General features: G+C 43.1%; 1 protein-coding gene across 5 annotated transcripts in view; it reads right to left on the reverse strand.

The window, feature by feature from the left end:
* SH3PXD2A (SH3 and PX domains 2A) overlaps positions 1-27,243 on the reverse strand; it is a 334,390-nt gene that overhangs the window by 50,183 nt on the left and 256,964 nt on the right. Inside the window, exon 1 of one of the 5 annotated variants that reach the window (XM_054983548.1) lies at positions 5,390-5,481. The exons of the other annotated variants lie outside the window; for them this stretch is intronic. Within the exon in view, the coding sequence (XP_054839523.1) occupies positions 5,390-5,444 (55 nt within the window). The 5' untranslated portion in view covers positions 5,445-5,481. Of the gene's footprint in view, positions 1-5,389; positions 5,482-27,243 lie in introns of those variants that run through there. 5 annotated transcript variants of the gene reach the window in all.

Consider the following 27,243-nt stretch of genomic DNA (forward strand, 5'->3'; position numbering starts at 1 on the left):
CTACCCTCCCCCTTTGCCAGAAAGATTTAAAACTGTGCATGGAGAAGTCCAAATTCACATATATTCAAAGAATAAATTCTTTGCATCAAAATGTGTTTATCCATTTCCAGCAGACTGCCCTACTCAATCATTCAGTTTATTTGAAGATGTTAACCTCATATAATGTGCCATAGCACATAATACTGAATCACTTCTAGTTATAGAATCTGAGAAAAACTGGAGAGTTGTCTGAGCCATATGTCCTCATATACAAAAGAGGCAAACCAAACCAAAGTAATCTGAAAAGGCTAGCTTCTCCGTCATCCAGAAAATATTACAGCAAGACAGGAGAGCATAACTTGTTTAAAACGTTTCTAAAATAAAAGTATCACCGATAAACCACAGTACAAGCTACAAAAGGATTCAGCTTCAACTGTCAATCTGGCCTTAAGGAGGGGAATCCTTCATAAAATACAGATGTCAGCTAGTTCCATAATGTAAAAATAACTCCACATGCCTTACCCCAGATAAAGCATTCTTGAACACAAGTTCACCCCACTTGATATTTGGGGTATCCAACATTCATTATTTGCACTTCTGAGAAACTCTGCACTGATGTCTCTAAAATGGAAAGCATTAGGCTCCTTATATTAAGAAAATGCATCAAATCCCAGAACATTATCACTTCCAACAACATAATGAATGATCCTTAGTACTGTGCTAAAATTTTAGGAGGTTTGATTTGGTGACCCTTCTCTCGCACACTATTGAAAATAAAAGATTTACAGTGAAATCGTAAACAGAGTTATTCCTGCCTAAGCCCACTGGTTTCAATAGGCTTAGACTGGAGTAACCCTTCTTAGGATTTCACTGTCAGCCTTCAGAAATTTCTGTAATGGATTAGAAGAATCCATCAGGTCTGTTTATAACATAGCAGGCAGTCCATCTTTTTGCCAACGGTCATTTCCCTTTGACTATGTAGTATGAGTAACAGCCAGCCTCCTTTGGGATTTATGCCAGTCATTCTCCATGCTTTTCAGGCAAAACAGTTGCAAAACTGACTTCCACACATGCCCCAATTTCCATGTTTTTGCTAAAAATGGATCCTAAGAATAGTTACTCTAATATATTCACTGTTATTTCCCAAGAGAATTTGCAATGCCACATGGAAGAGCTAGGCTGAATGCTGCTAGCGACAGATACAATGTTGGGCAAGCATGCCAGTGGGGGAAAGGCATCCAAAACCCCCTGCAAGCAGCAAAAGGGTATTAACCTCTTTCCCAAATTTCTAGAGAGTAAAGAGACGAGGGGGCACAGTGGTGAGGACAACGGTAAAGCCTACTGCAGTGGTAGCTTTTCTACTGATGTAGTAAGCAGGAATAAATTCTATCTATTAAGTACAATACAGCTTGCCAGCAGAATTGCACCGGGGAAGGCACGGGGAGAAAAATAAGTAATGGTTTCATCCCCCCCCCCCATTGCAAGCGCAAGGCTTTTAAAGCTCTTTCAGTTTTAACCTGCCATTTCCATGTATGAATGGAGAGATTACTTTTCTACATCTTGAACTTGGATGAATGACTAAATATTTCCATCCTGATCATTCAACGGTCTTTTCAAAAAGAAACGAAACAGTCTGCAGTAATACTCTACAGACTTGGTATGAAATCACACATATTCCCTCTTGCGATGCTGTTGTTCTTCTACACTAACACCACAGTATCTATGCTGGAAAACAGAATCATATATTATATATAACATTTCAACTGCAGACCCATCCTAAAAGTCACTCCAGTATAAAAGGAGCCATACTCCCCATCCTGTAAATAGTATAATGGTATAAAATGATTAACTGGCTACAGAAGGAGAATACAGCTAATGAATCATCATGTGGAGGAGGGAGAGATTTTCTATCTATCTTTATAAGAAAGAAGTAATTTTCAGAGTGAAATATTAAAGACTGCTTTTATTGCTAGAATATTAAAGTATGCCCAGACTGCACATGCTACAAATTTCCTTGAGGTAGGAATGTTGGATAAGACTAGCAATGGATGAGAATTTTTAGTCACTGTAGGATTTTCCAAATTTGTGTCCCAAAACTGAATGAGCAAAACTAAATTGTGTTCTGATGCAGCCCAACAGCCTTCTGGGCAGGGTACTGGATAACTTTAAAAAATGAAGCTCTTTTGCATGGTGAACCTTACATCCAGCTTTCTGCATATTCAACCCATGAAGATAAGATTTGCTTTATCCATTGGTTCTGGCCCATTTCTGCTTCGATTCTTTAATTCTACACTTAAGAGGGAGTTGAACTGAAGTGATCACTTAAATATTTCTCCACTAGAAAAATGCCCCGATTCTGCGGCAAGCTTTGAGGACTCGTCAATTTCTTCAGTCAATGAGATAAGGAGGACTAGTCCGTTTCCTCAGTGAGTGGCAGAGGACTCATCAGTTTCCTCAGTTAGATGGGTTGAGGACTCCTCAATTTCCTCAGCTGATTGCGAGAGAACTTACAAAGTTTTTTCCTTTTTCTTTTTTTGTGGCACCAAATTTGCAATGTTGCCATTTAATTTTTTTTTAAATCAGGAAAAAAACTTGATTGGTTGCTGTTCAACCAATTAGGATGCAGGGGGATAAAGGGGCGGGTATACCGCAGGACCAAGCCAGGCCTCACACTGAAGAAAGCATTCTGTGCTTCAAAAAAGCACCTGTTTGACTTTGCTGGAAGAAAAATATTGGGGTATGCCTGCAAGGAGAAAAGCTGCAGAAAAGCTGGAGATAGAGCAATTCTGCGTCATTTGCAGCTTTTCTTTATGTGGAATGTAAAAAAAGTCTGGGAATGAGTTTGGAGATTGAATCAGGGTATTTTGACTGTGCCTGCAAAAATTTGTAGAGAAATTGATGCAGTATGGGGCCAGAACTGTTGTACAAGTCCCATGCAGAAAAGATCTTTTGTGTGTTTTGGTTATAATATAATACCAGAGAGAACTCAGCATACAGGGAACTGAATTTATTCCCAGTAATAATTGCCTATCATTCCCACAAATGAAGAACAAACTTCTCTAGAAAACCTATGAGCAGAGAATGAAGAACAAAGATGGTATTGCTTGCCTAAAGCTATTTTAACAGATTCTTGCTATGGCTAGCTGCTCACTCAGCTTTGATTGGGTCACCAACAGGCAGGGTCAGCCATATGCAAGGAAGGGGGAGGGAGCAATTGCTTCCTACTTTACATGATAAATACCATAATGCAGAAGTTCTAATAATTGGCACAAGTGTTCCAAAATACTTATTTTTAATCTTTAAAACCACGTTTTTTAGAAACTTGTAAAAATCCCACCCCAAACATGCTAGGGATTTTTTATCCCCACTTTCCAAGTATCTTTTAAGAAGCAGAACTTGAATCTGTTATTTTAGCAGGAGTTGCATTCCACTAAAATCAAACAGAAACCATAAAGGGGGTGAGGTCAAGAAAATGTGGTGTGTTTTAGTCATGAAGGAAACATCCCTTTAATCTAGAGAAATCACAGGAGCTGCTATCATTAGGGAGGCACAGGATTCGTTGTGACCCAATAGTCTGCAGCCTTTTAGCTGGTGGCAAGTATTGTATAATATGTCTCATAACACCAGAGCCATTCATAGGAAATGACTGGCAGGAAATGCAGTACATGCCCCTGTATGCTTGCCAGCTTTCTTTTAATACGCAATATACTTTTTGAAAGATGCTTTTCTGTTCCTGGAAACATTTCTTACTAACCAGGTGGGAGTGGGAGTCCTCCTTCCATTTTGGCATGAACTTTGGTTTCCTGTATCTACAATGTCTCATCCTTGATGGCAAAGCTGCTCAATACATCTATCTTCCTGCAGCTAGGAATCTATCCGGCTGATGACAGAGCATTAAGAAATACTTCAGGCATTATAGGACTGGCTTTCATTCATAGAATTTAGCAACTTCAGACAAGAATTTGCATGCTTTAAGAAAAGGCGGTGTTGCAATCTACCAGGCTTCCTGTGGAGAAAGCTTGAAGATTTCTTCAGTTTCTTATACAGTCAAGCACTGTTTCTATAGTTCAGAGAATGATTCCTTTATTCTTTACAGCCACTTCAAACGCTCCATCCTCAGTTCCCATACCACTGTCTCTCAGACAGTTATACCTATGATCTTCCAACAACCAGCAACACTACTAACCCACCACGAGACATAAACACTCAGGAAATTCCCTCCTGAATGAGACAACATCCCATTACTCTTAGTGGTGGCAAACTTCTCTAGAAAACCTATGAGCAGAAAATGAACACAGTTTTTTACAGCTATAGACACTCCAGCAATTGGTGTTCAGATGAACATGGCCTCTGAACATGGAAATTTTATTTAGCCTCTAGTCTGCAGGGGGAAGTCCCTTTGGTGGTGAGCCTGACCTTAATTTGTCAACTTTCCTTAAAAAAAACAAACCAGGACATTAGGCACTTTAGGGTAAGGTAGCCTGCAACCTGCAGCTGCCAGGACATAACAATGGTCTCCACTTCACCCTCTAATACCAAATTTCCATGTCAATGGTTTTAAATGCAGAAATTAAAAGAGAGTTTCATTTGCTCACTCCTTGAGGGAGGCTGTTTAAAGCTCAGACTAAGCAAGCCATATCAAAAATATAAAACTTGTACAGATATCCAGGAGCAAAGCTTCTGGGTAGCTGGAGGAAAACAGATATCCCACAACTGAGCTAAAAGGGAGTCTTCATTGATTAGTACAACACCACCCCCACAATTTAATACACTTGGTAAAAAGGGTGAAAGTCAACAAACATTTTTTTCCACATCACTGGTTAAGTTTAGAAGACAGACTTTAGAATCAGTATGGGCTGAGCAGAAGATATAATGTTTTAAATATGGGTGACTCAAGTTCAAGCAGAATAAACTACCACACGGAGTTTATGTCACTTCCACCCTCTGTTCCTACCAGCAAAATTATTCAGTTCACAGGCTACCTGAGAAAAAGGTTCAGACAGATTATAAATTTTGTGTAGTATAATGTAAAGGGATCAGTCTCTTTCCAAAAGTTACATTAGGGTATTTAATTCAGGCAGCATCATTATAACATTAAATACAATTTTCTTTTGTGGCCATTCGACACAGTGGCTCTTGCTCAGCAATAAGAAAGAGAAAGCCATAAACATGATGAGCATCAAGTCGCAAATATTTTCTGCATGTAATGCATATCCAGACATCTAAGATGATCAGTATAGCTTGAGCACAGACTGGAGAAACCACATCTAACAACAAGGTATTCATGCAGCAGTAGCTTTATAATAATAAAAGCGGAAGTTACATAATGCCATTGTTGGGTAATGCTTTCATCCCAGCATTTTTCAGTTCGTATAATCATAGCAGAAGGGGGAGTAGAAGACAAACCTACCAAACTGCCGACGCCACCTTCTGAAGCATCCAGGCGTTCCTTGAACATCCCCCATCCACAACTATACTTGGCTTGCAAGCTCCAGCAAGAGTACAGGAGCACTTTCACAGACACACGCTTGATCCAACCCAACCAAACCTGTTCTGACAGAGTGGTGTTTGCTTTCCCTCCCAACCGTCTTGCAGGCTTCTCTCCTCAGTCCTATTCAAACATCATTCCTGGCTCTGAAGCCACGCCTCGAGGAACGGAAACAACAGTCCAACCCTCTGGAACATGTTTCTTATAACCAAGCAGCCTCCAGAACAGCCAGCAGCACATTCAGCAAACTGCCAATTAACCAAGTGCGCTGCACTGAACAGAGAGAGAGAGATTAAAGTAGTAGAAGATGGCCACTCCCAAAGCAACTCAGCAATCTGAATCCACAGTTCCTGCAACGCCAAGAATTTTCTGTTTTTCTGCTCTTACGATTATATAGCTGGTAGAAAACCAAACCAAAACCTAACATTATAAAGCATCAATGATACAAGGAGGAAAGGGTACAGCCTAGACCTAAATTAGAGCATGGATCTCAATGAACCCACAATACAAAATTCTGCAGGCAGAAAATTTATTTCACACAGCCTAAATGAGTCTAACTTCTGCCATTGCTGCCATGAAATAAGGGGAGTAAAAACCTGCACAGAAAAGACACTTGCACATTAGCAACTGTCTCTGGTACCTACGTCATTTGTGCGTGTGTTTATTCCTTGAGAAGATGCCCAACATTCATCCTAAAGTATTGCATTCCATAGTTTCCCCATTACTGTCATATCTTTCTGCAAATGTGGGTTTATTGTGAACTCCCCCCAAGCCTGTTATGGCAACTGCTGTGCAACCTTTTCAGATTAGGACCAACTGCAGCACCTTCGTCACAGTAGGGCATGCACTGATCAGTGACATAGCTCCCAACTGTGCAAGCCTGCCTTTTCAGCCCACCGATGCATGCCGAAACACCACGACCATCACTTTTTTCTTTTAAAAAAATAAGCAGTAGTGAAATTGATACAATGCTCCATCTTACCAGTGCTGCAAGCTATGCCCATTTCACCCAACTTCTCTGGACTCCTTGCTTACCAGCATGTTATCAGTTAAAGTTGCAGGTGATAGAGCTGCCTTCTCCTTTGTATGAGTAGATTAGATAATGACAGGTCACACTAAGCAAGGCTATGACTAGTTTAATTTTTTTGAAAAACCAGTTGTCGTACTGAAGCACTTTACTGTACGAGATGGGGACAACAGAAAAACCTCTTAGCTTTATTTTGTCAGACAGCCACTACAAATGTTCACACAGTTAATATCTGGAATGTTCCAGTGTTCATATCAAGAGCTTATGACAGCCCTGGCAGAAAAGAATTCAAGCAGTTATGCTTGCAGAAATGTATTAGCCCTAGTCTCCTGGTGTTAAACAGAGGTTAGCCTGACAAATAGGACCGCGGTCACTCTCCATAAATTTCACAAAGCAAAGACAAGATAAATAGATTACCATGGGGCTTTATCCATTTCATTTATGAATAAGTCATCTATGACACAAGAGCAGAAGTTACATATTTTGATAGGTTCCTGAATGAAACTGAGATTTTGTTACTGCCCATCAGCTGTACAACAGATAAAATGCTACAGCAAACTGTTGAAACAAATAAGCAGCCTACTAAGTTGAAAAGATTCTCTTGGTGTGAAACAAGACTGAAGAGAACAAAGGCTGCAGTTTGAGACCACTTCATAAATATGTGTCTTACATATATCATGCATTATATAAAATAAAAATCAGCTTGATATGCAATACACATATCCCAGTTGCCATTATCCATTCTGACGCTTCTGACATGCAGCAAGATAAAAACCACAGTAATAGTTAAAGGAACAGATTCAGAATTTGCTGCAATACTGGCACATAGTATGTGAAAAAAATACATAGTATTTAACTACAGTTTTCTCATAATCTTTAATCATCTTCATCCTGTAAGTACAGCAGTGATTGTTCTCATTTTACAGGCAGCAGACTGAACTGCACTCACTAACGGAGTGCAGAGCTAAGACAATATATTAGGAAGATTTCAAGGCTCCACTAAGCAATTCCCACTCACTTAATTGGACACAGAAATTTAAGTTTTATGTGCTCCTAGTCCTCAGCATGTACTCCCTGCTGCACATACAAATAGGTGGTGAATGCTGGGAACATAGTTCCTATCACTGGAGTTCTACATTGAGCACTTAGGACTGCATGCACACTTCCAGATACTTGGGCTCCAGTAAAAGCACCAAGAAAGTTTCCATTTCTATTTTGGTTCCAGATTTCTGGAATAATTCTGTTCCATTACTGGTTTCTTACAGGTCAGCTGTTGCCACTTTGGAATTGATCTGTTTGGTTTTTTCATTATCATGAGTTTCAAACCATTGCGCGCACTGGCCTGTCCTTGCACTGTGCATAAAAGGTCACAGAAAGGGAAGGAAATAAGTTGTTTTTTCCTTCAAGGGAAGCAAAGTAGAAAGAGGATGGCCTTCTTCCCCCACTATATTTTACTAGTAAAAGTGGGTGCCAGTCTCCAACTAAAACCATTTACCCAGAGTTAACTGAAGAAGACAACAAAATGGCAAGAACTTAACAAATCTTGTTGTGCCAAAAAAACAAACAAAAAGCGCCTGACCAGATTGGTCTTTCCACGTGGAATACTGATCTGGAAAGACCAGGGGGAACATGCATGTGCAATGCATGCCTGCTACCTCCACATCATTTAATTCTTGGCCAGATTAAATTCTCCTGGTGCTCCTTGACCCGCTATCTTTGGAGGACTTCTTTTGTGACAGTGAGTGGCTCTGGAGCACCAGGGCATCTAAGTGAAGACCACTGAATAGGCATGAACCAGCTCCACATGCCTAGCTCTCTTTTAATAATTACTTTTTCTTTCCAATTTTCACCCTAATCTGCATAACATGAGCCTTTGCGGCGTCGGGAGCTCGGAGGCTGAAGGAGACCCCTCTCTCCTCAAACCATGTGTGCATGTCTGTGTGGATATTGCTGGCCTTTCCTTGAATTGAGCATAAAAATGCACAGAAAGGTTAAGATGGACAACCCCGGAAGGCAAGGAATGTACATTAGCAACAATATATGGACCAAACAAGGCTACAGTCAATTTTTTGGAGAACTTTTTCCAAACTGTGGTACAATTTCAAGATGAAGAAATAATGGTTTTTGAAGACATGAATGAGGCTTTAGACCCAAAGAAGGACAGATTCAGAAATTTCAAACATGGGAAATTACCAAAAAATGTATATCAATATTTGGAAATGTTGAAGCTAGAAGACACCAGGAGGATCAAACACCCAAAACAGATTTTGTATTTTTTTCTGATAGACATCAAACGTATTCAAGAACGGATATGTGTTGGATATCAAAAAGTTTAACAATGGATTCAGATAAAGCAGATTCAACCAAATATATTTGCAGATCTCAACAACTCGATTGAGATAGTTTGGCAATGGAATAGAAAACCAAGAAGAAGATGGAGATTAAATGACACTCTTCTATTACAAGATGATGTATGAGGTGCTGCTGCCAAGATCTGAGACCTCAGTATAGATTGATAGGATCACATAATCTGCCCAGTTACACATATCTGTGCTTGACATGCTAAGAAAGGAGACACTCCAAGAGTCAAACGGCAGATACATGTAGACTATTTGGGTAACATTAGGACCCCAGCATTATATACATACCCAGAAGTACTTTTCCATATCAGAAACCACAGAGAACATAAAAGCCCAGGAGGACTTCACCTCCAAAATTTTACAGTATAAATATAGCTGTAACATGGAAACACCGTTTAGAAAAGGCTTTGGCTGAATGTGCTTTTAATACAGCCTCTTTTCCTAGGATACTGGTCTTCATTGTCTAATGTATATTGGTCTGTGTGTTTGGAAACCACTTACCACTTGTTTTAGGAAAAGCAGTATATACATATATTTAAAAAACAAATTGAATTTATATTTCATAGTAGACTTAAGTTCTACTGGCTCCTGAAATCCAAAATAATTATTAAATCAATTTTCTACTCCATTTAAGAAGACAGAAACCTGGCAACATACAATTAGTTGGATAGCTTGTTTTGGGGAACACAATAATTGTTTAGCAAGAACAAGCAGTGCAAAGACATTAGTTAATTCCACTCCTGAGCTGGCGTTTGAGACCAGATTTAATGCTCTGCATTCTGGGCCATGTCTCTGAGTGGCTGTAAACATGAAACACGTAGTAAGCAGCAATGGTGGTAGTGGAGTAGAAGTGAGCAATCATTGCAAAACTTACTCCAAAATCTCTATCTCAGTAGTTAGTGGCCTCTTTGGAAAATAGCTATGCTGTTAAGGTTTTCTATTGCCACAAAATATATGCAACAATACATGCTTTAATAAGACCGAGGAGAAACAGAGATTATTAGCACATGGTTGAAACTGGCTCCAAATCAGTTAGAGGGTGGCCTCCAGTTGCTTACTTCATTGGGTGTGGGGGAGAGAATTAGTCAATGGAACAAGGTCAGACCAGTACAAGAGGTGCAAGATGCATTTCCCAGGACCAGCTCAGCTGTGGCCAATTGGCATGGGAGCCAAGCGTGGGGGAGGTTTGCCCTTTCCTGTTAGGAGAAAGGAACAGTGCAGTTCTCAGCAGAGGTACACCCTTCTAAATCCATTGAGTTCAACAATTTTATAACATGAATGGGCTCTCAAGTGACCTCCTCAGAGTGTAAGAACTCCACAAGAATTCTAGAAGGTCACCTGGCAGCCCATTCCTTTAATAAAGCTATCGGGTTGGATCTAGTACAAGGATCATTTGAGATCTGTGCAAGGATCCCCAATCTTCTAAGCTTTCTCCTACTCCCAGCAACCATTCCTTACCCTGTTGACTGATCACAGGGTGAGCCTGTGGCAGAGCAGATCCAAACTGTGCTTTAACCATGCAACTGCTTCATCCAGGTGCACAGCTGATAACATAGCCCAAATCTGTCACTCAATACACTTTTGTCTATTTTCCCACAATGCAGCAAGTATGGGTTGAACTACTAGGTGTGTTTTGAAATATACACAAGATATTACCCAAGTATTGATGAACCCACAATGAGTCCTTTGACCCAACTATAGTTTTTTGGTTCTTGCTGACAGACTCTCCCACAACCCCCAAGTATGTCTCAGTCTGCCAATGCTTATTTGCTCTCCAACTCAACTTTCAAATAGTCTGAGACCAGGCCAGCAAAGTGTAATTGTTTCACCAGATGATGTCTTTCAAAGTTAACTCTAGAGATGCTGAAAAGGGAACTGGAGGAAAATTATGTCAAAGATACGTCTGTGATAAATGGATGATTAGTAAAGAAGAATTCATGAACAAAAATGTGTATTTACAGTTCAGTCATAAACATTGGACACCAGAACATTGTTACAATGGCAGCACACCATAGTTAGTTTTTATCATTCTTTCTCAGCAGTGAAAAGAAGTGGCAAAAAATATCTGACTCCTAGGAGCTGAGAACACAGCAACTACCCTGGAACCCACAATGTAATGTTTTGCATGTAATTAAGCTTGAATATTTTGCTTCTGCTAGTTAATTCAGGTTCTTAATAATTGTTACTGTAACGTTAAATGCAGGCCTCTGAGGAAAGAAGAAGGGGGGTGGATGGCTGAAGGGAGCTGCTCTTATTGGACAATAACTGTACCCAAGGGGTGGGGGGGGGCAGAGTGAACTGCAGTTTTCATTCAGATTGCGGAGGGGAAAGGTTTTCAGTCAGTCTTTGGGTGTTTTAGAGAAAGAATTCTGGCTAAATTGGGTAAACTGTGGAAGCCTGAATGGTACTCATTCTGCCTAGGTCAGGTAAACTGTGTGGAAAGGCCTGAGTGAATATTTGTCCGTGTTGATATATATGTGGGCAGAATGTTTATTCTGTTAGTGAAGATTAGTGTGGAAAATAAGCCTTTGCTACTGGGTCTGTGAATATATCCGTTTTGGAAATCAGCAAGCTATTCTGAAATTTATACACTTATTAAAACTTTGCAACCATCACACTTACATACTTATAAATACATTCTGCTTTTTGTTTAAGCAAAAAGACCTTTTTTAACCTCACAACCATCCTCATATGCCAAACTAACACCTATAACAAGCCTTCCTATATTACTATTTTAACCGAGGAGGTCTAAGGCTTTTGGTGGCAGCAAAAACCTTTTGATGGAGTCAGGGAGGCGGCAGTATATAGGTTACATAAACGCAGAAAGGAAGGTGTTCTTGAGGCAAAACTCTGGTTAAAGTAGAGAACAGCTCAAGCTCTGTTTGAGTGGAAATAAAAAGTATTGGTTGTGACCAGAGCCCTCCAGAGGTATAAGTTTAAGGAAACATAAAGAGGAGCTGAGCTGAAGGTCCAAATGCAAAGGTTAATAAAAAGAAAATAATTACACATAGCAACCTCCTCACCAATCATGCTGACAATACCCCCATGTCAGCCATACATGTAAGCACCCAACCACTGCATGGAGCTGTTGGTACTCTTCTACGACATCACTCTACCCCCAACCACAGGAATGGAAGCAGCGAAGACAATACAACATTCTGCTGTATGGAGGTCTCTGGTACTGTGAGGTTTGGGGGTTTAAGTGCCATTGGAACAGAGGTAGTGTGATGTGTAGTCTGACCAGACTAATCTCTATCCCAGCCTTCAACTGACAGACTGAACCCAAGTGGCCTTCTAAATGCAGTTATTTCATATAACAACAGGAAAACAGATTTTTTTTAAAAAAATAACTTTTACTCACTACAAGGGATAGGGGAAATGAGGATGTCCAGTAAAATAGGGGCTTAAAACGAACACAGCTTTTACTAAGTTTATAATGTTTCAATTGTCAACTCATGGGTGCACAGAACAGTTAACAGCCAAACTTTTAATCCTGAGGTGAACCTTGGCCTTCCCTCAACCACAGAATTCTCAAGTGTAAATGTGAGCACCTCTCAGAAGCCATAGATCTTTAGCAAATTTCCCTCAGACAGCTATAGTCTCTTCCTCAAGCTTTCATTATGCTAGCCCTGCTTTCTCACAGAAGACAGGCTCTGAAACATCCAAAATCTCTTGAGAAAGGCTCTTCAGCCTATCCCCCTGTAAGCATAAACCTTATGTCTAAACATTCACTGTTTTAGCCTGCTTACACATAGGATCCCTACTGTTGCATTCTCTGATCTTATCTGATCTAAGCTGACAGTGTAAGATAATTCTCTCTCACACTCCCACCTCAGCTCAGGGTTCATCAGCCGCCTATGAGCCCTGATAGTTGCTCTGCATACACACCAAACATGCACATAAGGGATTGACGACTGATAGGGGCAGGTGTCCAGTAGTTGCCTTATAACTAGAAAACAAAATGCACAACTGCACATTTAAAGAAAGCATTCCTACCATCCTACAGCTAGTAGTTCACTAGGAAAATGTACTCACATGATAAATAGGAGTGAAGGTTTCAAAATCTACCAAGAGGGAAGCTGGGTGTCACAGAAAAGCCCATCTGACCCATGATTGCTACTCTGTTTGGTCCTCTGTGACATCAAGGTGCTCAGTGACCATCCTGAGTCTTCACCAGCAATGCACTGCTCTGCCAACTCTTGGACGGGTTGTTCTTTCACTCTTTCTTTGGTGCACTGCCACCAACTAGCTGTTTCAGGAATCACCAACCAAGCGTTTCAGTACTCCTAAGTTCCCTATAGGATTGCCAGAGACCTGGAGTCCCTTGTTGGGAGATGCCCAGGTCCATGGGCTCTCCCAGCGGGGGATTGTGAGCTGGCACTTACCCTGGCTTCTTTCTTCACGCGTACGTGCTGTGCACCTGCGCTCCCAGCTCACGTGATGACATCACTTCTGGGAGTGATGTCATCACACAGGGTCAAAGGGCACCCCCGGGTCAAAGGGGTCCCATTCCTCGCCAGCATGGGCTGCTCTCACTGCGGCCACAGCCTGCTCTCACCTCCACCCATTTTCATTTGGGGCAAAGGGGCAGCGGCAGCGAGAGCGGGTGGCAACAGTAGCGAGAAAGGCCCACTCTCGCTGCCATCACCTGCTGTCATGGTGCACCACACTGCCCAGGAAGGGGGCACCCCAAGGAGCACGCCCCCTGCTGGCTAAGTAAGTCAGCATGGGGGGAAAGAGTGGGATCAGGGGATCCCTGCCCCGGGCAGGGGAATAGGAACCCTACTTCCCTACCATGTTGCCATACTGTTTTGCTGCACTTGGGCACTCCCAGAAAAATAGCTGTAAGGTGCTGCCAAGTAACTCTCAAACACTTCACTACATGAGTCCAGGAACTGCAGGAGTCAAAGCATTTTATCGATAAGCTATTAGTTTATACACTATTACATTCCTTGTCAGGAATGGCCTTTCTCTACAAGCACAAAATGTATTCAGGATTCTAAGCCCAGCCCCAGCCCCCGCCCCCTTCAGAGAACTGTTAGCTAAGTATTATGGACAGCAGAACTCAAAAACTCCAAGGCCAGAAACTTCCCAGGCAAAAGAGATAACAGCAGGCTGCAAGTGATAACCGCAGGCTGTCCCATTCCAGGCAGCGAACAGTTTTTAACATCAGAGTCACACAGAATCAAACAGGCCTTGCAGAGCAACCTGACATCAGCATTTTAGTAACTGACTGCCTTCCTTGCCATGGCTCCTGGTTTAAACATGTTCAAACAGTGGAGGTCTAAGTGGTGCAGAGAACAACTACGAGCATGTAAAATTTATTTTGAAAATTATTAAAAGTAAAAAGTCCACATGCATATTCTTTGCACAGCAATGGACTGAGCAGGGAATGCAAAAGAAATATATAAACAAATAATCCTCTGTTCCTCAGCCCTACTCAGGCCCCTGCTGATCTTGTTCTAAGGCAGGCTCTTTGACGTAGAAGTTTCAGTTTGTTAAATCTTCCCATTACCTTCCTATTATCCAGGTAGCCAGCCTTTTGTCTCCTCCAACTAGCAATGGCTACCCTCAATATGTAGCCCAGGTGTGAGAGCTCCTCCCTCAAGATGGAATCAGCCAAAGGGACCCTCTCCCTCCATGCCAATGGATTTTATCTCTTCTGACACTTACAGGTCAAGGAATCCTTTCCTGAATCTCCAGGAACGTACAATATAGACTCTTGCAAACACACACACACATACACACACCAAGTCTCTGTGCCAACTTCTAGGTGCCAGATTCTAACTAAAGTGTAAGTTGACCATTTTATTGTTTCTGGCCATTAGCATTCCCACGGCTTTTATGATTGGTACTTGGAGATGCTTGAGAACAACTAACACCCCCCACCTGCCAAAAAACATAACTTTTAAACCTAGGTATGGTTTTTTTTCCAAGCCCAAACTCTGAAGCCAAAAAGAAAAAGAAAAAAGTATTTCTCTGCATTGGGAATAAGGCAAACCTTGGCCTCTTGCAAACAACAACAGCAAAACAGAAGTACGAAGGAATACCTCACACCACATATTCTGCAGACCATTCTTTTCACAACATGCCCATCTGGGCATGCAACGAAAAAAAGGCACTTGGTACAATTGAAATTTGGAATCCTTCATGGGCCCTGGTTAGGGCAGGAAAGACTCCAGCCTTGATGAGACTAGCTATCAGACACCTCGGGAAGGCTTTGAAGAGTTTGGTTAGGTATATCCAATCATTTTGCTTTGGGCTTACTCATGTGGCTGTTCTTTTGATTAATTGCTGCTGTTGCCTTGAGTCTCAGAGCCATGCTACAGTCCAAGTGAAGCCTGACACAGGTTTGAAGTTTACAGAACCCGCCCCCCCCCACACACCCAGTGGAGGGGAAGGGAGGCGCCCGGTGAGAGCTCGACGTCTGCACTCCCCTCCCAACTGCATGTTCTCCCTCCCATAGACTACCGCTCTGTAAACTTCAATTAAATGGAGAGCCAAGCTGCAAGACCAGAATGCCTACATTTCCCATCAAAACTTGAGGGAAGCTGACAAGTGTCCAACCTGTGTCAGGCGTCACTTGTAGCTTGGCTCTCAGTGAGAAAGGCAAACTATTCTTCACAGCAACCTTTGTTCTCCAGCCTCATTTCTCTTGTAGACTATCTGGTTTGTCATATAGTTGCAGTGATCAAAGAGATGAGAACCTAGAGAAGCCTGAGAACTTAGAGGAGTAAGAGTTAGTTCTGTAATAAAAAAACACTTAATGGTCAAAGTACTTGTGTGCCCATAGCTTCTTGCACACTATCTAAAACACTTTCAGGCATAAAATTCCTTATTTCATTTTAAAACAACTGAAAAAAACACACACGTCTCTGCTAAGTTTGCAAAATCCTACATGAACCAACTTCCCACTGCCTTAATCATACAAACACGTATCTGGTGACTGGATGCATTATCAACATGTAATTATGGATACCTATCATAAGAGGAGACAAGTTCCAGTTCTAACTATGTCCAGCAACTGTAGCTTTCCAATGGCAAAAAGATCAATAAAGTGATCCAGCCAATTTTATATGCTGAATCCTATTTTCAGATGAGTATTCTATGATCTACAGATAATCCCTTTTGTAAACTGCTTTGGGTCCCCATTGCCATCAAGGAATACCCCAGTCATAGGACATTGTGCCTAGGAGATGAATTAATCAAGAAACTCTTATGCATGGGAACCCTCTTTTTAAAAAATACTAAATAAGATAAAGGAAGGTGAGATCTTCAGAGCCATTTCAAGTGGACATGGAAGAGAGCTTATAAGACTATCATCCTCTCATCCTTCAACATACTGCATTTCAAGTCAATACTATTTATCTTATTAGCATCACACACCTCTCATTGTGCAACAGAAGTCAAACTTGTTGAAAAGCTGACTTACACATTCTGGAGAGCCAGCACATGAAGTAGTTCCCCATTACAGGGATTCAGCCGAGGAAGCAGAGCACTCCTGGCATTGCAGATCCTAGCCAAATGCTGAGTATGCAAAATTGTCCCTTTCAAATGACCCTGCAGACAAGGAGCTGACTTCACAACTAGAGATGGGCATGAACCAGAAAAAAACTGAACCATGTGGTTTGTCAAATTTCACGAACCATGAACTTTCATGAACCTACCCCCCCCCCCCCCAGTTCGCGAACTGGTTTGTTTGGTTTGTGAAAATGTCACATTCAGGTCAGAAAATCGTCACTTCTGGGTCAGTAGAAGGTCTGCAGGAAGTCCATCCCGTTGCCTAGGAAACGGATTGATCGGCACCAGGCTGTCTGCAGTGGTGAACCAAAAAACGAACCAAACAAACCAGCCTAAAGTTCGTGACAGCTCATCAGAAATGGGATCTGATGAACCGCTGGTTCGCGAACCATGAACCAGCCTGGTTAGTCATTAATTTTGGTTCGTATTTTGGTTTGTGCCTGTCATGGCCCAGCCTGGGCTCAGTGAGAGCGAGGACTCCTCCTCAGGAGGAGAGGGGCTTCGTGTAGCCAGCCAGGACTCCTCAGGAGAAGAGGAGCTCCATGCAGCCAGCCCTGACTCAGCAGAGGCTGGTAATCAGGAGCCACAGCTGTTGGCTAATCGGAGCCTACAGCCAGCAGCTGAAGCAGAGCCATCAGTACTCTCCAGCCCCAGCACCACAGGGGAAGTGCAGTCAGGGACTTCCACAGGGGAAGCTCAGTCAGGGACTGCCAGCACCACAGGGGAAGCCCAGCCAGAGGCTTCCACCCCCCCAGGTTCACCCACACCCAGAGAACGCCGCAGACAGCGCCAGAGACTGGAGCTGCAGGAGAGACGGTGCAGTGCTCGTCTCCTGAGCCAACGCCAGCTGCTGGAGAGTGATGATGAGTAGCTTCAGGATGGAGCCCCAGCAGCTGGCTGAAAACCATGTCTGGCTATAAAAGCCAGTCAGGAGCAACAGCCAGGCGTGGAAGCAACATCTCTACTGCCTGCAACCACTCTGTGCTCTGTGAACCTTGTCCATGCCTACTGTTGGACCTGACACTACCGGTAACTGACCTTGGACTGTGCCTGACCTTGCTCTTGGACTCTGGACTCAACTCTGGCATTAGCTTGTGCTCTGACCACTGCTTTGACTTGGCTTTTGGCTCCTGAAACTCCCTCTGGACTTGGTATCAAGGTTTGGACCTGCACCACCCTGCTTGGGCTGGCCCAGCCTGTGACAGTGCCCATCTCTATTCACAACATGACCATGTCTGGTACCATTGACTCTGAGGGTAACACCCCAGAAACCCTACAACTCTTCAGAACGTATGTCAAACAAATTTAGTTATTAATAACATTCCCTCAGTGTTACCCTCAGTGCTTTGGTATTTTTGGAACCCTTCCTGTTTGGTGTTGCTTTGGTACCATTGACTCCCCACAGCCACCACTTCATATGCCACCACAGAGGGACAGCCAGTTCCTGTTGACTGCCTGGAATTGCCTCAGGTACCAATTTTATGCCATAGCTCATTTGAAATGGATTTTAAACTATTGTAAGGCTTGGGTTTTTCAAAACACAAGAAAAAGCACACAAAGCACTGCAGCTTTAAGAAGAAATGAAACCAGCTGGGCTTTGCTTTTAATCTTGGATGTCTTTGCATTCAGAATTATTTTGTCACAATAGTTTCCTGCTGCCAAGACACACTCCAGTTCCAAGCACAGGGGGTAACTTGATCCAAACAAAACACATGCACTGCTCAAGAGACTCTCTCTCTCTCTCTCTCTCTCTCTCTCTCTCTCTCTCTCTCTCCCCCTCTCTAAAAATTAGATTGCTCTTCAACACAGAAATACATGAAATGCTCTTGGGAAAAAACACATTTGTGTTAAAGGCACACTGCTGACATAGGCTACAACTATGGCCTAGCATTCCATTGCTGCTACCTCTACCTCTTTAAACTAAAGCCCATATTGACTGTGATTACAGAAAATACAATTCTTTCTAACCATCTGCCTTGTCCCCATATGAAAGCAGGGAATGTGCACGTCTTGGACCAAATTATACATGTATTTACACCCAGTGTTATGGCTGTAAAAAAGAACTTCAGGAACATGTGGATTTTGGGAACAGGAGGAAGCAGGAGTTTAATGACCCCTCCCATGCAATTTCTCCAATCAAATGAATCCTCCCATGCTGCTTTAAATATCTGCAGGAAAAAACAAACCAGATACACACAACCATCACCCACTACCACCACCACTACCAGTAGCAGGGCTAAAAGCGGTGAAACACAGTTTCAATGACAGAAATGGTGCATCATCATTTCCTTTCCCTCCACCCTAGAGCCATGGCCCCTAATCTAGATCATCTTCCTGATACTACTGCATAAAGGCCAAATACTGTCAGGAGTTCCAGTCATGGAAAACATGGATGGGAGAGCACTGCCTCTTCTTCTTGCAAACCTTATGTCCTCTCCCCCTGCCATCATCCATGGCTCCAGCCACTATTTTTCCAGTACCACAGCAGGCTGGAGCAATTGACTGGGGAGTGAGGGATGCTAAAGAACAAGGTAGCGAGATTTCCATGGCCCTCCTATGTGTGGTCCTTTCATACACTACCCCCCCCCCACACACACTTTATATGTGAACAGAGTAGGTATGTGAACAACAGCTATGTCGCATCTAAAGTGTCATCCGATTCAGCATTTTTGATCTCATGCTAATATGACCCTGCTTCCCAATTTATTTTTTTAAACTCAATTTTTAATTTTCGATTATGTGCTTAATATGTTCAATGAACTTTTCGTTTTCTAATTACAGAAGTCTGCTGAAGATTTCTAGCAACTTTTCTTTCCCCAGCTGGCAATCATCTAATTTCTAAAGTAGAAATGCAAAGGCACAGCCAAAAAGTATGCTAAAGAATTTAATTTCTCCTCAGCTGAATTCTGGAATTAATCCTCCATTCTTTCCAACTACATTGTCTGTATTTTTTGCCCGACGCCCTTCAGATTTACAGCTGTTTCCAGATATTCTTCCATCCTTAAATAAAAGGGACACACAAGCAGAGAAGAGGCTTTTTAATGTGGAAATCAGTATTACAATTCTTAAAAGAACAGGCGCTCCTAAAAGGTGCATAGATTAAAACAAAGATTATAGGAAACAATTTGTGGAACAGACAGGACATTTTTCCTCTGGGGAGAAACAAGCTGTGCCAGTTGGTTACTCTAAACAGGTTGGACAACGGTCCAAGCCATAATAACCAGCAAAGGACTACCAGAAGCTAAAACATATTCTCCAATACCCAGGTGTCATCCTGCTCTGTCCAAAATAGAGATGTCCATTCTTTTCATGGGCTCTTGAAAAATCACGGAAGAAGGTACGAGTAACATACAAAAGGTGGTATAATCAACTTTATTGTAGCAAAAGCTTTCGAGAACCGCAGTTCTCTTTGTTAATTGCTATGGTTCTCGAAAGCTTATGCTACAATAAAGTTGGTTAGTTTTAAAGGTGTTACTGCACTCTTTACTATTTTGCAACTACAGACTAACACGGCTAACTCCTCTGGATCTAAGAGGTAATATGTGCAGCTGTAAGTTTCAGACAGGATTAGGGCTCTTTCAGGAAAGTATTTTCTTTGGAAAAAGCAAAAAAAAAAACCCAAACACCCGACACATATAGACCTAATGTGGGCGGAAGAGATTCCCAGTTTCCGAGAATCTTTCCCATTAGGCATCTGTGCTATTCAGCTCCCAAGTCTCAGCCTGTTGAATAACTAAGAAATTCCTTCCAAGGCACCAAAGCCACAAAGACTGAAAACTTTTTAACAGTCCATGGAATGACCAGCCTTGCTCTGAACAAAAAAGGTTTTCCACTTGCTTTTTGGTACAAGGCTTGCCTTGTGAAACAAAAACAAGCAGGCGCCCTCTAGTGAAGGAATGTAAAAATGCATCTTAAGATACATCCATAGTTTACCAAAGGAAACTTGCTGTGTAGGCCTGGTTTTAGTTTAGCTTCTTCCCAGACTGCCAGATAGACTTGACACAATTCCTCCTTTCCATACATATATCATGTTTATTTCAGTTTTTAAAAATCAGAGTCAAAACTATAGATAAGGATTTCTTCTGTTGATTTGGAAATTTGTACATCTTTATATGGAAAAGATAAACAAAGTGATTTGTCAGCATACTAAAGGTGATTTTTCTTTCCTAAAGAGAATTCTTTAAGCCAGCAATATATCTTCTAAAACAATTACTTCAAGTAACAGGTGTAGGCTGCACTCTACAAGATGTCTCACAATACCCTAAAGCTAAGGAAGAGACCACATATTTCATTTCCCGCATATTTTACCTCGGTAAGGTAACAGCGCAAGTTCCTAGAATGGAGGCAACATTCACCTGGACCTCCCAAACTACAGTGTCTATATTTTTTGCTTGACAGCCCTCAGAATTTAAAGTTGTTTCCAAATATTGTTCCATCTTTAAATAAAATGGACACACAAGCAGATAACAGGTTTTATAATGGGGAAATCAGTATTAGAATTAGAACTCTTAAAAGAGCAGGACCCCCAAAAGAACAGGAGCCCCTGAAAGTACATCAGATGAAAAACAACGATTACAGGGAACAATGCTTGCAGAAAAGATGGGAAGCATTTTCTCGGGGAAGGAGGAAAAGAAGCAAGTTATGCCAACTGGTTACTCCAAACAAGTTGGACAATGGTCCAAGCTATAACCAGGGCTGGCTCCAGCGTCGCCGGCACCCGAGGGAGCTTAACACTGCCTCTGCGTGTGTGCGCACGTGCGTGCGAGCGCACGGGGAGCCTTCCAGCCCTCCCATTCAGTTGCTCTGCGGGCCAGGTGCAGCCGGCCGCCCTGGCTGCCAGCTGTGCCTGGCCTGCAGAAAAACTGAACGGGAGGCTGTCTGCTCAGCTGCCCTATGCTGCCACCGCCGGCACGCGCTCCTGGTTGGCGGCAGTGGCAGCAGCTCCGTGGCGTGCACTCCTGCCCCCGGGTCGGCGCCCCTCCGGTGCCTTAGCGCCCTGAGGCGGCCGCCTCATTGGCCTCAATGGACGGGCTGGCCCTGGCTATAACAACCAGCAAGGGACCAAAAGAAGCCAAAAACAGTTCCCAGGTGTCATCCCACTGTGGGGGAAAAGCAGTTATAATAACTGTGTTCACAGGGTAGACATTCATTTTCAAAAGCTTCAAAGCTTAGTGTAAGAGGGACAGAAGAAGAGCTGCTGATTTACTTCAAGTGTAACATTAAGAAACTGAGCCAAGAAACCCTGGTTTAAATGTCAACACAAAAATGAATTTATTAAACAAGTCTCTGTCTTCATTATTAGGACAGTAATAGTGACTTCTGAATAGTGCCTTATAGGGTTGTTGTGATAAAGGGTTCAGAAAACTTCATCTCCATGTTGCATGGAGAAGAGCCCAGGTTCAATCACAAGCACCTTCAGTTTAAGGCTGTGTTATAAAAGACATATCTCTGCCGAAGATACTGGAGAACTGTTGCCAGTCAGAGTCAAACCAGATGAAAGGATGGAAGCACTTTTCAAAGTTGTTAAACAAAGGATTCAAGGTTTGGATCTCATTTCCCCCCCCTTCCATGTCTTCTTTGTCTTCCCTGCCCCCCCCCCAATAGCCGGTTCCCCTTTTCCTGCTTTCTTCTCTCCTTCCCACTCACCTTTGTCTGCCCCTCCATCTTTACCTTTCTCTCCCCCCCCCTCCTGGCAACCTCTCCTCTATGTCCCAGTTATGTGGTGCCAGCTGAGCAAGACCCAGTTGCATGACAGGGAACCTGCAAGGACTTCTGGGGAGAACTTGATTTTCCCCTCTATCCCCTTCTCCACTTTATTTCCTCCTGGCAGCTTCCATATGCTCATCTTTCCCCACATCCTTCTTGCCTTCAAACCCACTAAGCAACTTTTAAAAATTGTTTATTTATAGTCCGCTTTTCTCACTGAGATGCAAGGAGGTTTATATACTGCAAGTGAATACTATAAAAGCAATAACTAGGACATTCAATAACTAGGAAATTCACAGCAAAAATACAATATAATCATCAGTTGGGACATACAATCTGCATAGAAAGCCCTCCTGAATAATTCAGACTTGCACAGTTTGCAGAAAGCCAGGAGAGTGGGAGCTTTCCTGACATCCTCCTGCAGGACGTTCCAAGAATACTCTTGAAGCTGTAGCTAGTTCAAATGGTAGGACCTGGTACTGATATATGTTCTTTTCAAACTGAAATCTTAGAAATTTCCTGTGGGATGGATGGATTGAGATATGAAAATAGGCGTCTTTTAGATCTAGCACTGCAAACCAAGAACCATGAGGCAACAGCTGTAGCACTTTACGTACTCTGACCATGTTGTTCAAATCCCTCTGATATAGTATGGGTCTAAGGAAGGCTGGTTGGGTGGGGTTGTGATTCGGATATGTGTGGCTGCTGCTCCAGCAGATTTGTTTTATTGCTAAATACTTTGTTTGTATGGATCTAAAACCCCTTTTTCTGGACTGAAAAGAACCCAGAGTGAAACTCCAGCTTAGGTTCAGATGTTGGTATCTGTTGTACAGCACCCTTTTCCAGCAGTGCTGACAATTCTTTCGACCAGTTCAGGTAAGGTAGCTCAAGAAACTTTACAAGGAATATTCAGACACGGGGAACTCTTAAAATCAATTTTATAACCATTTCGGAAAACTTTTAATTCCCATTTATCCATAGTGATGGACACTCAGGCCACATAATAGTGGGTTAGCTTATCACCAAAAATAACAGCTTCCCCTTGTGCTTCTGACATTGACTCAGGTCCTTGCTCCCAGCTGATGAGACACCATGTCTTGGAGTGGGCTTATGCCTCTGATACTTCCCTTAACCAATGGATGTCGAGAAACTATGAGGATACTGTTGTTGATAGGGTTGGTATCTTGAGTAACAACCTCTATACTTCTGCTGCAGTTGTTTGTAGAAGGGTCGAGAGCTAGACTGTTGAGGAGGTGGCAACACTCCATAGGAGCTCGTGGTCTATCGATCCTTCCACTTTTGTGATATTCATCTGTTTTTGAGGAGAATAATGTTTCACTTTTAAATGGTAAATCTTCCACCCTGTTTCTTGTCTCCAAAAGTAGAGCCATGGACCAGAGCCAAGCCTGTCTCCGAAGGACTACTTCTGATGCTAGAGCCCTGGTGGAAGAGTTGGCTACGTGTCTTCCAGCATTTATTTGCTGCTTGAACAGCCTGATTGCCTCCTCTTGAATCACTTTGACTAAGATCTTCTGGTCCTCTGGCAGGTGTTCATTGTATGCTGCCATCTTATTCCTAGGGAATATTTGGTAAACCTCCATAATAGCAGCATGCTGGTGAAGAGTGCACTCAAGTCAGAGTTGACTTCTGGCGACACTTGGTGGGGTTTTCATGGCAAGAGACTAACAGAGGTGGATTGCCATTGCCTGCCTCTGCAACCTTCATTGGAGGTCTCTCATCCAATAACTAATCAAGGCTGACCATGCTATTAGTCTCTTGCCATGAAAACCCCACCAAGTGTCGCCAGAAGTCAACTTGTGATTTGAAGGCTCTCTCTACCAATAGCAGCATAATTAGCAACCTTTATGTTGAGGGCTGCAGATGTAGAGCCTTTCTATCCTAAGTTATCCAGCTTCTTTTCCTCCCTGTCAGCAGGCATAGAATGGTGATCTTGCCTGTGCCTTGACTGCATCTCCGAGGATGAGATAATAGAAAAGGACATTTGTCCTCCTTAGTTTTATAAAGGCCTTCAGCCTTCTTAATGTAGGGGGGATAGACGCTGTTTTTTCCACATAATGTGGCCGTCAAGTCTACGAACCCCTCAATCTTGGGGAACGTGATGTTGGTTGGGTTCCCTGAATAGAAATGTTGTAATATTTTGTCCTTGGGTTTAGGTTCAGAGGAAGCAACATCTATGGTCCAAAGATTTAGCCATACGGAGAATCTGTTTGACATAAAGTTGAAAATCATCTGTCGGAAAAACAGGTTCCCTATCTACCACAATCTCATCTGGTGACGGTTTTGAAGGTAGACTTGGGCTCCGCTCCCCAAAATAAGGTTCTTGATCTTGTTCAGATAAGATGAAACACCATAGAAGATTTTGGGAAGTAGTGGATGACGCACCCTCAGAGGATCCAGATCAGATAGGGATCCCACCAACTCTGTTCTGTAGGATTCACCCAATCTACCCCCGAAGGTGGAGGCACACCCCGATACCACACTGGGGATTTGTGCACACAGGGACTTTGGTGTGAAACTTGTTGAGGATCCAGATTGGCCAGGTACAAAGGTTCGTGAGGTAACTCTCCTTCTTATTCTGAGGAACAAACTGAGCAGGAAGTTAAATGAGGGGAAGGAGTATGTGGGGTCTTCACTATCCCCAATCTCAATGCCTCTAGCTTGCATCCGGTAGGAACTCTTCCTATGATTGGAGTGTTTTGACTTGGATTTAGTCTTTTTTCTGGGTGGTTCAGAAATTTCTGCCCCCTCAGATCCACGCCCAAGAGGACTCAGATCCAATTGTGGATCCGTAAAGGCAGGTATTATAGATGATGCTCATACTACTTGATCTGATGGCTCTGTATTGGCCTGGTCTTCCCAGGAGCCTAGGACTGGTTCAGGAGCCAGACATGGCAAAGTTGCAGAGAGTAGGCAAAGTCCAGTCCAAAAGTTAGGGGTTCCAGAAAGCAGGTATGCCAAGTCCAGCCAAGGGATCCAGGCAGCAGGTCCAAGTCCAGTCCAGGCTCAGAGGTTCCAGCAAAGCCAATAATCAGGTCCAGTCGGGGGGTCAAGTTTACAGAAGTCCTGTAACAGTGATATCAGTGGAGCCGTAAAGTATACTTGTTGCATCCACAACCCACTGCTTCTCCCAGCTGATTTTATGGCCAGGTTTTAATGAGCTAAACTCCCAGTCAATTACTTGGCAGTCATCTCGAAACTACTCATCCATCTCAGTGGCTGACAGTTGCTGATGACCCATGAGTTTTGCACTCCTACTCCTTTCCTACAACTTTAAGCGCCTCTGACCGTGGCAGCATTGCAGGGGTGTGGGTGAGCTAGGTGGGCTGGGAGTAGCTTCTGAAGATTTGTTGACTGTTTCAGAACTACATGGCATTGGCTCGGTTTCAGCTGTAGGCTGTGATATCTGATCAATTGGTAACCTGATCTCTTGTTGCTCTCCTCCTGTCTTACTCAGCTGTAGACGGCTGTTCAATTACTGGCTATCATGGCCCAGTCTGAGGGTGGGGTCTCCTCGGGAGGAGAATAACGTCATGTAGCCAGCCAGGACTCCTCAGGAGAAGAGGAGTCCTGTGTAACCAGCACTAGCCCTGACTCAGCAGAAGCCGGCAATCAGGAGCAGCAGCTGCTGGCTGGTCAGAGCTTACAGCCAGCAGCTGAGACATCAGCACCCTCTGGCCCCAATACCACAGGGGAAGCTCAGCCAGGGACATCCCAGGCTACAGGTGCAGCACAGCCAGGGGCCTCTACCCCCACCAGGTTCGCCCACACCCAAAGAACGCTGCAGACAACACCAGAGACTGGAACTGCAGGAGAGACGGTGCAGCGCTCATGTTAGTACCTGGGCTACCAGCTTGGGCGGGCCCAGCCCATGACACTGACTGAGAGCTAGCTGCAGACAGCTTGTCATCTGATGAATCTATGCCGTTGCTGGGTACAGACTGACATACAATAAGCTCTCTAGAGTTGGAACATTGTCAGATCTGAGAGGTTGTCAAGGCAGACAGGTTCGGAGTGCTTGAGACTTATTGGTGTTGTCAGATCTGAGATACTGCCAGTTCTGAAGAGCTTGATGTGCTAGAGGCCAGCTGGTGGCTCCAAGATGGAATCAGATCTGATGAACTCAGTGCACTTGAAGACAAGTAATGCTTTAGGATCTGAGGTGGTATGGTCAGGACCAAGGAGGTTGGAATCTCAGCAAGCACAATGTCTAGTACTGTCAATATCCAATTGGTCAGTGAGCTCTGCAAGCGCAGAGGACTTAGCTGATTTAGAAGAAGGGCTAGTTGCAGCCGACAATGCCTGCTCCCACAAAGTAGCCTTGAGCCTGGTGGCTGTTTCAGCTCTAGCCTTAGGGGTGAAGCTCTGACAGTGTTTGCACGGGCTAACATTATGTTCCTCTTCCAAACAGACCATGCAAAGGGAATGTACATCTGTTTTCATTATTCTCATATTGCACTACGTGCATCTTTTAAATAAGGTTTTTCAGCCATTTTGACCATCTCTTTCTTTCTGGTTCATCCAGATGGAGAAGGAATCCAGAGAAAGATGCTATGAAGATCCTCTCTGACTGGCAGCAGAAAAGGAACTGAGAATTGGGGATGTTGCCCCTCCCAGACAATGGTCTGTTTTATTTTATTATTTATTTATTTTTTCAATTTATATACCGCCCATCCCCAGGGGTTCTGGGCGGTGAACAGTTAAAATCGATAAAAACAAGAACTAAAATCAATATACAAATAATAAAACAAATTAACAAAGTTTTGGCAGGAAACAAGCTGCACATGCACTCTGGGAAGAGGCAGATGCCCCCTGGAGGATTTTTAACGACGAAACCTACTGATCAGCAGGCCTGCACATGTGTAGTCCTGTGTGGGAGTGCACAGAAGACCAAAAATGAAAACAAACTCCCCCCCAAGAAATTTGGAGATTTTTGGTGCGGCAACAGAAACCCTCAAATGAACCCATATCATACCAGCCAGTGAAAACAGCTGCTAGCTTAAAGCCCTTGAATCTGAACAAGCTCAGTCACTGCAGAACCCCTTTGCTTCTTAAGGGAGAGAGGTTGGCAAGTGCAATGACATAGGCAGGGGTCATTTCATAGAAAAAGATCTGCCGGAACTCATTAGCATAACTCATTAGCA

Source organism: Eublepharis macularius, chromosome 6, assembly GCF_028583425.1.
Source record: "Eublepharis macularius isolate TG4126 chromosome 6, MPM_Emac_v1.0, whole genome shotgun sequence".
NCBI lineage: Eukaryota > Metazoa > Chordata > Lepidosauria > Squamata > Eublepharidae > Eublepharis > Eublepharis macularius.